The 17,803-nt window shown below is 34.5% G+C and overlaps 1 protein-coding gene across 5 annotated transcripts in view; it reads right to left on the bottom strand.

The window, feature by feature from the left end:
• The window catches only part of LOC100891509 (GRAM domain-containing protein 2B), a 57,093-nt gene that overhangs the window by 18,382 nt on the left and 20,908 nt on the right, over positions 1 to 17,803 (bottom strand). For 3 of the 5 annotated variants that reach the window (XM_030977341.1, XM_030977340.1, XM_030977342.1), the window contains exons 2-5: positions 12,651 to 12,711; positions 8,304 to 8,379; positions 5,338 to 5,441; positions 3,788 to 3,883 (exon numbers count right to left, since the gene is read on the bottom strand). In XM_030977341.1, the coding sequence (XP_030833201.1) occupies positions 3,788 to 3,883; positions 5,338 to 5,441; positions 8,304 to 8,379; positions 12,651 to 12,711 (337 nt within the window). Of the gene's footprint in view, positions 1 to 3,787; positions 3,884 to 5,337; positions 5,442 to 8,303; positions 8,380 to 12,650; positions 12,712 to 14,201; positions 15,226 to 16,917; positions 17,464 to 17,803 lie in introns of those variants that run through there. The other 2 variants (XM_030977344.1, XM_030977343.1) reach the window with 2 other exon arrangements.

The raw sequence follows: 17,803 nt of genomic DNA, 5'->3' as shown, positions 1-17,803 counted from the left end.
CAAAAAAAATGTATTACCCTTTGAAAAATTTAGTGTAATCTTTGTATAGCTACTAGTTAATTTTAAGTAATTTCCATTCAATATTATGGTAATTAAGTTAAGTTTAAAATACCCTTCATTTAAGTTAGTAGTGTCTAGATCCAAATGTCCAGTATATTAAATGAGGGCTGTTCATCTGTTAACAACCAGATGGGCATTAACTCTTCAAGTGCTTTGGTTGATGAATGGAACAAACTCTAGGATGCCACACTCAACTTTTGTCACACAATATGTAAGTAAAATGTATGTTAAATGTATGTAAATGTATGTAAATGTATTCAAAGCAATGTGGTAGTCTTGCCAAGGATTTCAATTTGTACATATATTCATTTAAATCTTATACATTCACATAGAGTTTTCCCTATTCTGGCTCTCAACAGACAAAAAAAGAAAACCCTTCATCTAGAATAATCATCTAAATAATATGAAAATTATATAGTTTGCAGTATAAAGAAACAACAACCAACAAACAAACACAGGAGTGGCAAGAGATCATCACTGGCTGGAAAGCTCTATAAGAGCTTTAAAACTGAAAAAAGAGCTCTGATCAAAAATATAGAAATATGGGCATCAATGTAATGGAATCTCACAAAGCTCCTGCAAAGAAAAACACATTTTTAACACCATAATATAACACAATGGAGGTCATATGCAGGCCAGCATCCACGTGTACATAACCCAGTCCATATATTTTTCTAGCAATCTACTTACAGATGCACAAACATTTTTGTTCCTTTTGTTTTTTAAATAGGTCATTCTGTTTCCTCTCGGAGATCACAGTCTGCTACACAGGAAGCAATAAGGGAATAGTCATATAAAAATAGTCAAATTCCTGTTTTTTGTGTTGCATGATACTTGGCTATGACCTTTCATACTTCAACAAGTTTTTATAGTAGGTCATTAGAAGGTCAATTTCACCTGATCTTAAATTTCCTTTTGTTCAGTAGACGACGCCAGAGGCAAAATTCCTGTTATTATCTGTTTAAATGTTTACCGACAAGTCCTGGTTTCAAGTTCAATAACAAGAGATTATGAAGGTTGAAGAATTTGAAGTTTTGGGTATGACTTACAACTGTCAATTAATAACCTGTTCAGAGTTCAAATATGGAAAGGGATGTATACAGACTGAAAAACATTGTATAGAGTACCGAAGCTGTGATATCATAAAAATCGATTTTGAGAATTTCTACAAGAGATTCCAAGATCCTGTAGTCAACGTTTAAAACTGCCTATGAGAGCTACCACGATCCTGTAGGCAATGGTTTCAAACTGCCTACGAGAGCTACCATGATCCTGTAGTCAACGTTTCTAACTGCCTACGATAGCTACCATGATCCTGTACGCAACGTTTCAAACTACCTACGATAGCTACCAAGATTCTGTAGGCAATGGTTTCAAACTGCCTACGAGAGCTACCAAGATCCTGTAGTCAACGTTTCTAACTGCCTACGAGAGCTACCAAGATTCTGTAGGAAAATGGTTTATAAATTAAGAGTGCCTATGGCATTGAAAGATTAATCTGTAGACTATAGAATCCTATGATTCCCAATAAGCTAAAAATACTAAAACTACTGAATTCCTGTAGGGCTAACCCCTGTATTCTTATAGGCTTAATAGAGGGATCATCTAGCTGACTCCCACAGGCCATAGGCTTACATCACATGCGCCTGCTGAGCAATCTAGAATTTAGAAGTCCTTATTTTTGTCTTTGATCTGAATCCGAGAGTGCTTTACCCCCACAATCAAACACTCAAGGCAGAATTGAAGAGCCTCATATATTATTTAATCAGCTTCGATCGGTCGGGTGAGAAAGTTCAAAGTAAAGTAAAGAAGCATCATTCCCTATGTAATACCATCCTGTCCTAGCACTCAAGATCATTTAGGAAAGAAAGAAAGAGTCAAGCATTGATGACTTTCATTGATGAATTTCAAAGAGAAAGAAAATGAAACTGCTTGTATAATCAACCACTGCAATTATATAATAGAATGTTATTGAGACAAAACAAAATTAAACTGCTTGTATAAACAACCACTGCTTTTGTATATAAGTGCAATGTCCTTGAGACAAGGAGCTAGGATACTAATTAAACTTGAAACCATCCACTGTGCAATAGCCTATATATATACTCTCGTCAAAATGTCAGGTTTCAATGGTTTAGAACAAATATAATATATTCCTATCATCCACCTTCCCATGAAGAAAAAACAATTTAGATATTAAACCAGCTGCAGTTGAGAGGAAAAGGTTAAATCAACTTTAAACATACATCCTTCCTATATTGAAACATTTCATTGTGCCAAAAGTAAAGACAGCTTACCGATATTAAAGACCTTAGCAAAGTCTAGTGGCTCAAAAAGACACGTCCGGAGGGCAAAAGTCATAATATATAGTGATTTTGGTTCATTAAATGACGTATCTCAACACTGCTTTTAAAATGACACATTATCCTATGCAGTAAGTACACTGAAGCAACTTTGTTGCATACATCTATATTCTTTAACCCCTTCACTTTCATCCATTTAAACTGAACATTTTCTTTAGGTGGTTAATGCCATCACATGTAAATGAGGCCATAAGGGTTAAAGCATTTTCGCATCACAAATAATATCATGGTTGACGATACAGCCCCCCATCCCTAATCGACTTAAAATTGTTACCGGTACTCCATTACCAATATGAGCTAATTCAAATTGCGTGATTCAAATTATCATGTACATGTACGTCTGAATAGAAAATGGGTCATCATTTCTTGAAGAAGTGGAAATGATTCCATTTGTAGATTGGGTGGATTCTGGCACTTTAATCACCGGACGATGATGACAACAGTACCATCAAATGTCAACCCTTGTCGCCAGACTTTGAAAGAAGAAGGAATGCCTGGGGGCCAAGCTTTTAATGTGTCACTTGGTAATACAACAGCCCCGCACATTATATGTGAATAATGGTGTCACGTTTACAAGTTAATCATGAAAATGAGATTATTAGCAATAAGTTTTAAAAGGGAGGAGTATTTTGGCAGACAGTCATGCTTACCTGAATATTGATCAGGAAACAATTTATGATTATGAATCATTTTATTCATGTAATCAAAAGATACCATATTTATTATACTTATTAACACTTTACCGTCAAGCCTGAATTTAGTGATGATAATGTATATTTTTCAGCCAGCGGTATGATGGTTTCAGCAGAAAAACATGATTAAAATACTGCTTAGCACACAACAACAAAAAAAGTTACATTTAGGACCACATTGTTGTTTAGCATTTGATTATAAAATCTGTCCATATATTGATACTGATGAACATCACAATAACGATGATATGCATGGAACTTTGCTCAGGATGAAAACAGTGACAATGTGTGCTTTTGTTCTTGGCAAATGGACCTGAAAATGTGCAATTATTATTCTAGCAATCAAACTGAGGTATTTTCAACTTCTTTTGATAAGAAATCATTACCCTAGTTATGGAACATATCAAACATCAGGCTCACATGGCGGACTGTAAAAATAAGGTTTAGTTTAGATTTGCCAGCTTGTACATGCAGTTACAATGACTACTCAGTTTGTAGTTTAAACCTCAAGCAGTCGATATCCCCTCCTCTTCTCTCTTCATATAGTCCCCCTCCCCGCTCCTTCTCTCCATCATTCTCTTTCTTTCTAAAACAGCCTTCACATTTCACAACCAAAGAAATTAATTTTCCCTCTGCAGCATCACATCGGCCTATGCAGGATTGAGTACTGACCTTTTCGGAGGGTGTTTGGAGTCCTATTGCATTGGGAACGACAAAAGCTGTTCTCTCTTTGGTTATCTTGGTAATCGTCTCCACTTTGATTGCAATCTGAAAAACAAGGATTGTAGACCAAAGAAAGATAAAAATAGTGTGGATGGCTTGGCAGAATGGAAGAGACGTACAAGATATCAAGACAAAGTAGGAAGTTTTTAGAGAGTTGAAGAAAGGATTGAGAAGAAGGTTAGGAAAAGCATCAGGGAAGAGATACATAATAAGTGAAATATGCTAAAGGCAAGTCTACCCAAATGTCATTCACTTTACTCAGATTAAACTAAAATTTAATTTCTACACCTAAATATCTTCAAACAGAGGTACATGTATGCAAAAGTTTAGACCTAAATTCTTGAAATCACAGAATTGCATTTACTTAATATGCAAAATCTGTTTTGAGTCCTACCAAACACCAACAAAAATGCTTACAATAGGGAGTTCTTTCACATGAAACCAAAAGAAGAAATAATGCTCTCCATCAAAGTACCTCATTGCCACAAATAAATATTTGCCTTTAATTACGTTTTGAATGTTTAAGGGCTGTTGGTCCAGATGTACCTTGAATATAAAAGCATTACTTATTCCTCAGAGGAGATAGCAACAAAAGAAAACATTGATGAAGACTGAAGGGGATATGAAGACAAGCTGACAGAATGTGAAGATAAATGTGAGAGATGATAAATAGATGAGACTAGAGAGATGATCCCCATGGCAACACATGTATTTATTTTCTCCAGCCTCATCCTATACGAGATGATTTAAAGGAATCCTTCACTGCTGTAAAAGTCACTGAAGTGTGATGAAAAGCATCATAAAATCATGTTCCTACGTGTTATATAAATGCCACGTATCAAGAAATTAAGATACGGGTAATGTGGTATTCTTTGAGGAATGTCAGAAAAAAATGAATATCTCATATATTCCACGATATCCAATTATGATAAGTATGATATATGATCATCACATCATGTTTATAGATGTATTCAATTTAAATGTCCCATTCCCAAGAAATTAAGTTGATGGGATATTCTTGGAGGGATGTCAGAGGTAAATTAAGATCAAGATCTTATTAACTAAATATTCATTTTAAAAACTCAATAAAAAAAGCACATTATAAAGAGAAAGGTGTGTGGTCCTACAAATGACATTCAACACAAAATAAGGCGGCAACAAAAGTTTGTAGAAAACTAAAAATATCAATTATGGAGTTGAGAAATGAAGAAATATAAAAAGATTGAGGACAGACTATGAACTGAAATTCCTTTATATTGAAAATGAATTTTTTTTTATACAACAAAAATTACATTAATGTTCATTTACATGTTGCATGGGGAATATAAAGTACATAAAGAAGACACTTTTATACCTGTTTCTCATAGGAGAAGATGTTGGAATAGAAATAAATTAGTTCCCATCCAAAATAATTTCATACTGTATAAAGGTGTTATCATTAAAAATGACAATAAACCATTGTAGGAACTAGGAAGCATAAATTGAGAATCATTTCATACCTGTTTCTCATAAGAGAAGATGTTGGAATGGAAACAAAGCCAATTCTCTGATACAAACATTCTTCCTTGGAGGAGTATATCTTTAACTAAGGCACATGAATACGCTGCAAAACAAAACAAAAAGAAAGAAATTGTCATTAGTAAATCATAAAATTGTTCTTGAAAGCATGCAGTAGCTACCGTTAATACGCTATTTTAGTAATGTAATCAAATTGAATGCATTAGACCCATTAGTTGTTATTAGCCAGGGCAAGCCATGTTTGTCCAACCAAGCAACAACTAATGTGCTACGCAGTTTGCATTCTGACTGTTGAGACAGAACCATACATAATAGGTGTATCTCATAGATCTTCACTAGGTAAATGTGTATACATTTGCCAGATTTAGCCTATGACAAGCTGCCAAGGCTGAAAGATAAAATGCAAGTAATCAAACATTTTTTTCGCAGACCAACACTGATCTCTTTTTCAATCCATTCCTACATTTCTTTGGGGAATCAGCACATAAAATAGGGACAGCATAGATTTTTGAAAGGCATCTTTGTATGCTTTGTGGTATCTATAGGGTGCATACATATAGAAGGGAAATCAATTACATGTTGTTTTTCACTACTTGCTAATAATGTAAATTCTCAAGGATAATACAAATTGAACTGGAATGAACTTAACTTAACATGCATAACAGTTATACACACATGAATGTTAATATATCTATTTTTTTCGCTTGGCTAATTGTTTCATTTTCCAATGCGCAGCTTGAACTGTTGGCTGGAAACCAGATGTAAAAAAACTCATGACAGGAACTGCACATTTTCAGGGCCATTTGTCAATAACAAAAGCAAACATTGTCACTTTTATCCTGAGCAAATTTCAAAGCATAACATCTTTGTTGTGATGTTTAAATCAGTATCAATATATGACAGATTTTAATCATTCTAATGAATATGAATAATCAAATGCTAAACAAGATATTTCATTGCTATTAAAAACTGAATAGTCAGCCTCTACAATTTTACCATGAATTGCAGGAAATGTACAAGAAATTAATCAGAAACCATTTCAAACAAGCCCAGTAATTGAATACATGTTATTCACGCGGAGACCACAATTATATGAAATCTCGTGCTGTGAAGAGTGTGAGCTTTATGTTTGGATGGTAATCTCCTTTGTGTCTCTAAGAGGGGTTGGGGAACTAGTAAAGGGTACAACTACTAAAAATGTTAATAACGTGTCATAAACTTGGTTATAAATCCTTGATTGCCTATTCACAATAAAATAAAATAATAATAATAAAAACGTTGCTTATAAAGCGCTTACCACCGAAATCTCTGAGCGCTAGAAATGCTTATTCACAATAGAAATGCTATTTGTTATCCAAAGAATGCCATACCCTTTTCACTTTATTTCACCCACATTTCAATACAACTACTGGTATGAGTGTGAACAAGACATTTTAGTTAGGCGCTTTTATATACGTAAAAAATGATTTTTTTTTTTGTTGTTGAAAGGTTTATCATCATCATTATCATCATTATAACCAGTAACATTATCTTTGTCATTATTATCAATCATCAATCATCATCATCAATATCATCATTAAAGACAAACTTGAGTTCTGGTAAAAAAAAAAAGGAAAAGAGTTCTCACAGAATCAAACAAAACTTACACTGAATGTTCAAGATTACAAATAAATGTCATTTACCAAACAATTTGGGTATAAAATGTATACTGGCTGAGTAATGAGCATAGAAAGATAAGGTAAGTACGGTGGGCCTGACACCATTTGTGTAGTCCCATATGCATCCTTCTGTGTACAGTGCTTGTTACTTTACCAAGACTGGGCCAAATTTATTATGATTTTGATGACTCCAGAACCTTGCAGTACACACCCATACTTACATGCTACATGATCAACTTTTTCTGATCCATTTCACACCTTTTCTTTCACAATGCAATTGCATGACCAGAACTCAACTTTATTTATAATCTTATTGATTTTGTTGTTATCATCATTTTGTTTAAAGTATGACTAAAAAACAAAGGTCTTTTAGATCTAAGATTCACAAATAGTTCAAAAAAGAGTGTCTTTCAAGTCCAAAGCGGCTTTTCAAACTGCAGTGGGTTCATCCTTGTATCTCTAACACATTTTAGTCAAATTTGTTTTTCTTGCAGCTTCTATATGAATCCTTGTGTTTACACCTGCATCGACCAAGGGGAAACCCCTTTTCCCTAAATGTGGTCAGGCATTCAACTGGTCCATAACATTGTAACATCACTGAATCATTTCAAGACTAGAAACAATAATCTTGGTGCCGGTATAAACTGGGTCTGAGTGAATGTCTTCATAACATGTCCTCAGCATGGTGAATACCATGTGACAAACCATTTACAGACAGTGATATCCATTTCAAATGAAAAGGTCATAAAAAGCAAATCAGTGGTTTTGTGAAGAAGAAAAAGAGAGAAAAAAAAAGAGGAAATACTATGAATTGTGTTGCCTTAAAACAAACTATTTCCGTCAAGATATATATATATATATTCAATATCAAATCCTTACAATAAAGAAAAAGAAAAAAGAAGAAAAGGAAATACAGTAAATTGTGCTTCCACAAAACTACTAATTCGGTCAAGATATATTCAATACAAAATCCTTCCTTAAAGGACTGATTACCAACAAAAAATTGAATAAATGAGATTATTGGATACAATTGTGGCAGACAGTGACATAAAAAAAAACGTAAACATAACACTGGTAACAGGTCAAGAATTCAGTAATTTGTATATTGTCAGAGCAAGAAGGATGTTAAGTCTGTGTTTAAGTATACAAGCTAATGCCCTTCTGGCTCCAAACAGAGAATATAAACATTTATCCTGGCATAAAGAAATACAATAAGAATCTTCTTTGAAGTTCATTATGTTAAAATATTAATCAAAATGCAAATTAAAGAGATAAAAAGTAAGACTTACTGTTTATAACTTGCTCAGAGTCTGGCACACAAGGAAACAGCTTGTGGAATTGCTTGTTGCGACTGTCATGCCCCATCTTTAGAGATAAAGTAAATCAGAAAAATTCCTTCAGTCTTTACATCATGCACATCCACAAGTTAATTGGATCATTAAAACATAATATTGTCTACGGGTAGACTGCTGCATGCAAGCTACTTTTTGTTTACTACCCCCTTACGATACATGGGCCCTGTGTGAAACGGTGGCGAGCAAGTTGTCTTTAATATAAATATTTAATAAAGGCAATATTTTAAACCAGGGACCTAGTCAAGCTACCCGATAAATTACTTTCCTAGAACTATATTGTGATTCGTTGAAGGGGTCTAAAGTCAACAACCAATCATATCAAACAACATTTGAAAAGAAAATCCATTTTGTTTTTCTGACAACAACATACTACTGTTCGCTATTGTCATCATGGACAATAACGACAAGAAGAAAAAAAAATCACACAAAAGACACGTACCTCCGATAAGTCCGATTTCCATCACCATCAGCAATTTTTTCTTGCATTTATATGCAATAGTTATCCGAGTTTGCCAAACTTTTTTGATTGGTTTGTCTGACTTTTCTGCTTCTAAGTTATTTTTGGAGTGGAATTGCCCTTTAATTTCAACACTTCAACATTCTAAATAGGTCTCGAGTACATGATGTACACAGAACCTAAATTTTTCCAATCATACCCCCTACAAAGAAAACTTTTGTGGAGCCATGTCTCTAGAGTTTACACCATTCACAAAACCAATGCATGTACATTTAAAAGTACAAAAGATTTAATTTGTTGTTGTTGTTGTTGTTGTTGTTGTTGTTGTTGTTGTTTTTATTTCCGAAATCAGATAAAAATAGTAAAATATACAAAGTAGAATATTTAAACATGTACATAGACAATAATCGGTGGATAGCCCAATTCAGCAGTGTTTATAGAACACTACTGTTCTTCCTTGGGGGTCCTTAAAGAATAATCCAATTATTTTTAACAATCGAAATTTCTTGTTGAAAAAGAAAATGACTTTTTATGAGGAGTTGTTTACACTCAGTATAATTTCAATTCATGATATTTTTGCTGAAAATGGCATGCGGTCATATAAGTGAGCTGTGTGCAATGTTAAAACCAGGGAATAAACTCTTCACTCATTTAAGTCTCAAACAAATAGAAACAAGACTGTACTTTTGAACACTGTAATATAAATGTACGCATCAATATAACAATGGTAAGTATATGGGATTCATTCATTTGAATATTAAGTCACCCCATCTAACATCTATCTAGTCTATTGTATGGCCCATTGAAGGTCAATTAAAAAAACAAACATAGAAGAACAAACAAAATTGGATAACGATCTAAGAATAAGTTTGTTCACCACTCAACTTTTGGAAATGCACCACGTATATTTGATTTTCTCTGAGATAATTAGATCTCATATGATATGTCTCCACAAATAAGTTCATGGCGTTCAATACTATTTGCACATTGTCAAAGTGATATTCAAAATTTAAGAAAAAAATCTTTAAGAACATAACATGTTCCTTTCTAACTGAGCAGATTTGCAAATACCGGCCTGAGTTGAGAGAGATATGTAATGTATAATACCATAACAATTTTTCCAAATCAATTTTTCCAAATCATTCAAGCCCTTTTATCTTTGCCATCATGTTTGTGTCTACAGTCAATTGTCATAAAATAGAATTTTCTCTGTTTCATTTATAAATTAGATATCAAATATTTTCTTAAACATACGGCGTGTTTCTATCTAAAGCCATTATCCGCCATTATCCGGTTAATGGCCGGTAAGGGAAAAAGTTTTCCTAATAGAAACACACTTTCTCCGGCATTATCCGGATAATGCCGGAGAGAGCTTTTACGCGTTCACCGGCAAAATTATCCTTCTTTTAGAAGGATAATGCAGGGGAGGCTAACCGGATAACGTAGATAGAAACACACCCCGTTCCGATTGAGTGCTCATGCCGGTGAGAAACCGGAAATAGGAGTGATCACGTGATCGGAAAATTTTACCCCGACACGCGCGACACTACAATCCCGGGTTGACCTAGCAGTCCCACAATACCTTGCGGTGACCTGTTTAGCCAGAGTTCGATGAACTTTTTCACCGCCTTTTTTCTGGCTAGATCGGAGCGGTGTATTTTATCCTGGTAATGCGCGTAGATATTAACTGCTCTTCCCTAGGCCCTGGCATTATACGCTTATTTCTTCAACCGGATAATGCAGTATAACTTAATAGAAACACGCTAATAGACTTCAAAGAGGAGGTGCCCAATTTGTTATTCTGAATGAGAAAATAGGCCTTTTTTTAATAGTCAGAACATATATTGTTCAACAAAACCTTTGTGGTTTTTGTTACCCACTGCATGCAATGAAAGGGATTGATATCTTGTATTCTATTCTACACAAACTATGTAATACTGACTTTACATGATCGCAGACTAAACTAGTACAAAAACTGTGATTTTGGTAATAGTGATAACAATGATAGGAACATTTCTAATTCTACTATAAATATAAAATGATAATAAAGCACTTCAAGTTTGAAGCCTTGATAATGCAGTTACCTTAAATGTCAAATGATCATCATGGATCAATAAAGCCATCTACTACTTACATGCTACAATACACATGTTCTAAACAATAATACATTCAAGAGCCTTTACAATAGCTTTCAGGTTGTCAAACAAATTCTCAACTTCATGATTCTTTGAGTTACAGCAAAATTATTTTGTTAGTGAAATAAAATATGCTTGACCATAGCAATTAGCAAGTTCTGAATGTTAACTAAATTCAGTAACCTCAACAAAAAAATACTTCAAAAAAAAAAGAAACTTTGGCAATCTGAAATTTCACAAATTGTTAACAATGCCATTTTCAGGCAAAAAGCTTTAATAAATTTCAAAATTTAATGTGAGGATGTATAATCTATTTTCTAACATTCTGTTTATTGGGAGTGAAAAAGCAAATTAGGACATCGCTTTTCTTAAATACTACCTTTTATCCAATGATACAAATTTAATTTTGCCAGCAGGTGTGCTCCCCCATTTCTTTTCTCACTACATCTATGTTGAAATAAATATTTTCCATCCGTGCAAAATATTTTCTTTTGGTGTTGCTTTGGTATACATCTATAACAGTATATATATATTTTTTATTTTATTTTTTACTATAAACCACATTACAGCACTATTAAAATATAAATATTTCATTCAATGCATCTTTCCACCACAAATCAATATAATCATTGATAAAATAAATATTTTCCATCCACAGATACTCTTATTGGGAGTAACAACACACCAACCACAAACTGACCACAGACTGACCACAAACTGACTACAGACTGACCACAAACTGACCACAGATGGTAGGAAATCTATATGTCACTTAAATGTTGTATAAAGAAACATTGAATACATGTAATTGCTGTGGTTTGTGGTATGTGTGTGTTGTTACCCCTAGTAAGAGTATCTGTCGATACACACAATGTATTTTATCAATGATAATGTTGGTTTGTGGTGGAAAGATGCATTGATAGAAATATATTTATATTTAGATTCAGATGAGAATGAGACCTACAGCCTTTTCACACACAGCTAAAATTCATCGTTTCCAGAGATGATTAGAATCACTCAACAGTTTTAAACATGTTTATAGAAAAATTTTCCCAGTGTGAACATCATTAATACGATGTTGGGATAGATACGAAGTCGCGATGCATACGCCCCTAAAAGCAGGCTGCCGATACGAAGTTCGTATCTAAAGAGCTTGACATTTTGTGTGTGAAAGGTTTTTCGTGTTTAAACGTGTTTAAACTGGATGGAGCGACCGCTCTGTTTGATATGACCTGACCTTCAATGCGCAATGGCACTACTGCGCATTTTACGAGCAGTAGTTAATTACGAAACGATTAACGATCGCAACAAAATTTCTGTGTGTGAAAGGCTCATGATTAGTTTAAACACGTTTCAAACACGTTTATACTAATCATGTTTATAGAATTTTAGCTGTGTGTGAAAAGGCTGCTTGATTCTTTATCAAGTTTATATCCGAAACCATGCTCAAGCGTGTTTAGAAATACACGCTTCATTACGCAACATTTTGTTGTTCAAACTAAATTAATCATGAAGCTATACAACTTTCATAAATAGTAAATATTGGTGGTTTGAAGGGGGTTACACATTCAATCAAAGCAAGTTGTGTTAACTCCTGGTTCAAACAAACTTGGCCACAGTAAACTGGATGTAAATCATTCTTAATATTCCACAAATTGAATGAAAAGAATGAAAAATCAGATATCTCACCTCCAGCTTCGAGACAGCTTCATTGAAAGCTTTGGATACAGAGTTACCGAAAGACTTGGATCTGAAAAGAGAGAAAAAGATATACATAATTAATGATGGAGTAACTTTACTTGCTGGCATGCTATGAAAAATTGTTGTTTAACTCGTACTGTACGAAACTAATTACAATAGTTGCTTTTTTGTATAGCACTCACATGCCTTTATATACTCCTGTATCATATACACCACCTATAGTCATGTAGCTGATATATCACATTAAAGGTCAGGTGAAATCCAAGTTGATTCCTGTTGATGAGCAGGGCTGCATACAACTCATATTTTGTTATTCAAACATCTAGAAATATTTTCCATAAATCTTTTAATATTTTCAAAAATAATTTTCTCAGACCTGCTAAGCTCCACCCTAAATTTTTTTTCCAGATCTCATTTCCCTTATGACATCATCTGTCAATTGTTAGTGAGCTAACAAGAGACAGTGGTATGTAGCTTCACCAGAGCTGACCACCTGTTTACAATAGACCAGACAATACCAACATAGTAGTTGCTATGTCAGTTGCTATGTGATGTAGCATCACCAGGAAAAGAAAGGTAATGTGGAGGTATTGTATGAAAGTATGCAATCATTTTGAGAGCATGTGCTGAGCTATAAAAAATCATTGAAAACAAATTAGGTATAAAGAATCATCAAAAACAACATCATATAAAGAATCATTGAAAACAACATCATGTAATTAAAATAATCTTCATAAACAACATCGTATAAAGAATCATCATAAACAACATCGTATAAAGAATCATCGAAAACAACATCGTATAAAGAATCATTGAAAAAAACATTGTATAATTAAACTAATCTTCAAAAACAATCTCGTATTAAAGAAATCGAGAAACCAAAAATAGATTTTGAAGACTTGAAGTGACATAACACAAGTTTAACACCTTTTTGGCGCTCAATAGATGTCTCCTCAAGCGCTTTGGGAGACCTCTCTCTTGATGGTGAAATGAAATTGTGAAAGCAGCCTTCAGAGAGAGACACGTTACTACATCAAATGACATCAACTGCTGTAACAGTTGACATGAGGGGAATCGTAATAAACTGTCAGGTAGGCTCTATCTCAGAATTGCCTCAAGAATATTCTCTAAAATGATGAAGTTAATAGTAATATCATCAGTTGGACACCACTGTACAATGACATATTGAAGAAATAAACCTATATTGTACACTCTGGGGATTGGATCTGAGACTACTCTTTTGCAATTATATTTCATAATCTGTCCAAAGCTAGCTCATCTTTATAATTTGTGATATTACATTATTCTCCTTCAGGGTGAAAATAGTGATGTGTCAGTTTAATTCCTGAAGCAACGAAAACAAGTTGATGAACTGCACATCTTTGTACTGAATAGATGGAATCTTCTAGCAGTAATGAGCTCGTTTATCTAACGACCATCAGGAGCAAATAGTGGGGAGATTGTCTGCATAAATGCATTTAACAGGAGAAAGGGTAAAGCCTGGGGAACATTTATCATTCAGACAATAATATACTTCACCTCCATGCACAGACTAAGGCTGAAAACTGTTTTAGGTCTCTACGCCGACGACGGGAGATACATCTCAATTTTCTCATCATTCAGGCAGAGATGCAAATTTAGGAACTGATCATTCCCAGCGTCCATCTTATGCCTCTTTAACAGCATCAAATGAAGTAGCAAAGTCGGCCGATGCAACAGATAGTTAATTTCCAGTGATGCACATAGATATAATGTATGAAAGTTAGATCCTCAGTGGTATATAAGGACTGTCGTAGCAGGTGATTTTAGGCAGATCATTCAAAGATATCTCTCATACTATACAACATCATCTTTAGATAGAAACCAAAATCACAGCTAAAAAATGAAGCAGTAGCGAATTCAAGAGATACTGAGTCCTAGCTCATGCATAGAGATAGTTGTCCAGTTTTGAAGTTTGATCCTCACTGGTATAAGGCGTATGGTTGCAGGAGGTTTGCGGCCGATTATCAAAGTGTCTGTCTTACAATGCCAACCACTCTTTAGGAACACTAAAATAACAGCTGAACAAGAAGCACAAAACTCATCCAAGAGATAGTGGATCCTCCGTCTTGCAGTTCAAAGAAGTAAAAAAGCAATATTCTCAATGGTATATCAGGTTTGTAGTGGGCAGATCATTAAGAGTGTTCAGTCTTACAACATCATCATGAACTACTCCAATTAAAAACTCAAATACACCTATAAATCAAACACAGGTAAGAATCCTCAGTCATATGTCATACAAAGTGTCATCTTGTATGAAATCAGTGAGTGGGCCAGATCGAGTCTGGGTTAGTATAGCAGGGCTTCCTTTATAATTCAAGTTATCACAAATCTGATACCGATGAAAAATAGACAATTTTCGTAATGTAATCAAATTTGAGTGACACTCTTTGTTTCAAATTATATCGTTCATCTGTTACAGATAACTGTATTTCAATAGTAAGAGTACAAATTGCATACATTACATGTTTTAAGGTAGGGTATTTACGTGATGTTTGTCCTTACTAGCAAAAAGCAATGTATGTCATTCACATTCTGACTATTGAAATACAATTATTTGTAACAGATGAACGAAATAATTTGTATCGAGGCACTTCCATGTGAATCAAATGCGCTTACTATACAAAAATGGCCTATTGTGTTACTACCAGTCACAGAGTAGATAGTACATACCTCCGAACATCCTCCTATCGATCCCTCTTATGAATCTGTTCTCTATATGAGCTAGCGCACAAATACAATTAAGCATTGGCTACTGCCTTGGGATCATGTTTAATGAATAACACTGACAATGAAAACCTCTCTGGCTCTGCATTTCAACACTCCTTGAATAGCGGTAGCTATAAATAGCAATGATGTGAATAAACATATTTCTCTCTTTCCAATGGTAAAATTTTGCATGCCAGGTGTAAATGGGTGGAAAGTGCATGTCACTGATTGCTTGCATGGCAGCGTTGTCACTGTGTAGAGTGATTAGGGTGGTGTGCAGTCAAAGCAAATAGGATTCATTTACACTGGGATGAGTATGGCAAACACAATCGTACAACAGTGGTTTCTATTATGGAAACCATTACTATACTGATTGTTGGGTCAGTGTACATGTATGTTAGTTTGCTCGGGGGGGGGGGGGGGGTGTTTGACCAATGGATGTCACTATGGTCAACATGAGATAGCCAGGTACTCTTGGAGAGGTCCTCTGGTTGCTTACTAACAAGCATTTATGCTTTCTTAGCATTCAGATAAAATAATAACCACCACCACCCCCACCATGATCAGGTATCTGTTTAATCGGATCATTGCTTATTGTCAATGTAAATATGGTCACCAAAATATAGTCAATGTTAGATTATTCTATATTTGTATTGTAATATCCTGACATATCATCTTTTCTGTTAAAGAAAATCTTTCCTTATACATCTTTGCCTGTCAAACTCATGTCCATATGTTACAACACGTATATGAAATTCATTCCTTTCCTTAGGGACCCCCCCCCCCTTCCCCCAAAAGGAAAAGGAGTCCTACTTATCACCCTTAAAAAACTGAATGTAACTATTTACTTTGCCATCAGGTAAAAGGTAAATGGTCAAGTAAACAATATATCACCAATAGAAAGCAATTTAGAAATTGTCAGTAATTTTATTTTATTTATTTGGTTAAATTAAGAATTTATGATAAACAGAATGGTGAAAAAATTGAAATAAATGGAACGAATAGTAACAAAAATCAGGGATGTTTGAATCCCTATTGTCTATAAAAATCTCAAATTAGCAGTTTGGTTAAGTGGGTTGTGACATAGTGACGGATAACTCTCACGTTTGCCGGCCGTTACACAAATATCATTAATTGCTATTTTTCTCCTAATTGCCTTCTCCCTCTGGGCACTACTAAAAATACATTATGGAAAGCATATTATCAAAAGTCCTCTAACAAAAAAAGACACACCTGTGTTATACATTTTTTTTTTTTTTTTTTTAATTTTAGTCTTTTTGTGTGGAGGAACAAATGTGAAAAATGTCTGTCACTACATCACAGAGACGTTATCGATTTAGCCAAGTTGAAGAGCTCACCCTTTTTATGATTACAATTTTTTTAAATTCATATCGCTTTCTATTTTTTGTAAAATCTGCATTTACCAGTCTGCTTCTCTGATTTTTACTGCGTTCTTCTAGAGTAAAGTTTGCTATCCAGTTGGATTTAATTTTCCCTTTAAACTAACCTGATATTCTGTCTGCCGCTGGAGTCTTCCGCAATAATCACAGGATCAACGAACATAGGGTCGAGCATATGCTTCATGATTTCACAACTTGATCACTTCTTTCCCCATTGTGCAAACAGTCCAATACAAGCTATCATATAAGCCTATACATTCCATTAACGTCAACACATACCGGACTTCTTGCATGAAGCGACTGGCTTTATAATACTATTTTACTCTACTATCAAACAGAAACTCTGTGCTATAGGATACCAGCCTGAAGCCAGCAGGCAGGGATGAAGCCGCTTTATTAGGTTAGCATTGTTTGCTTAAAGTCAAGAGTGTATTCAGCTAAGCTCAATGCACAAGCATAGAAACCGATTCCAGTCATGATTCGATGACAGTGCAGAATTTCCAACAATTAGCTGATCGGGTCATAATTCTACCGCTAAAGTCTCCCTTTTTCCGTCAAAAGTAATAAATTTGCTATTGAAAGGTATTCAATTGTTCCTGGCTGTACAAAGTATTACCAGAGGTCTACAAATTACAATACTATTAAAACACATAGTTTACTGCTACATGTACGTACACATAATAACAAGCTAGGCACAGACCGGTACCCAGTCAAAACTTTCATTCACTTTCATTGTTGCATAACTCTGTAACTCTTTACACCCTGGGAGAGCTAGTCTATGGATTCCAGACTCTTGTATTAAATGTCAAATCCAGAAAGATTATCTCCTTCAACTCATACAAAACTTGCTTTAAACTAGATGAAACACATGTCTAGCAGAAGTCAAGGGATACTTCTCAGAGTCTCAGACTACAAACCTTTCTTAAGTTACATAATGATCTTGTCAAACAAATAAAGTGTGTCTGTAAAACAAGACTACCAGTAAATACAGTT

The sequence above is a fragment of the Strongylocentrotus purpuratus genome, unplaced genomic scaffold (assembly GCF_000002235.5).
Source record: "Strongylocentrotus purpuratus isolate Spur 01 unplaced genomic scaffold, Spur_5.0 spur5_scaffold_9, whole genome shotgun sequence".
Taxonomy (NCBI): domain Eukaryota; kingdom Metazoa; phylum Echinodermata; class Echinoidea; order Camarodonta; family Strongylocentrotidae; genus Strongylocentrotus; species Strongylocentrotus purpuratus.
This window is presented reverse-complemented; position numbering and strand designations above follow the sequence as displayed.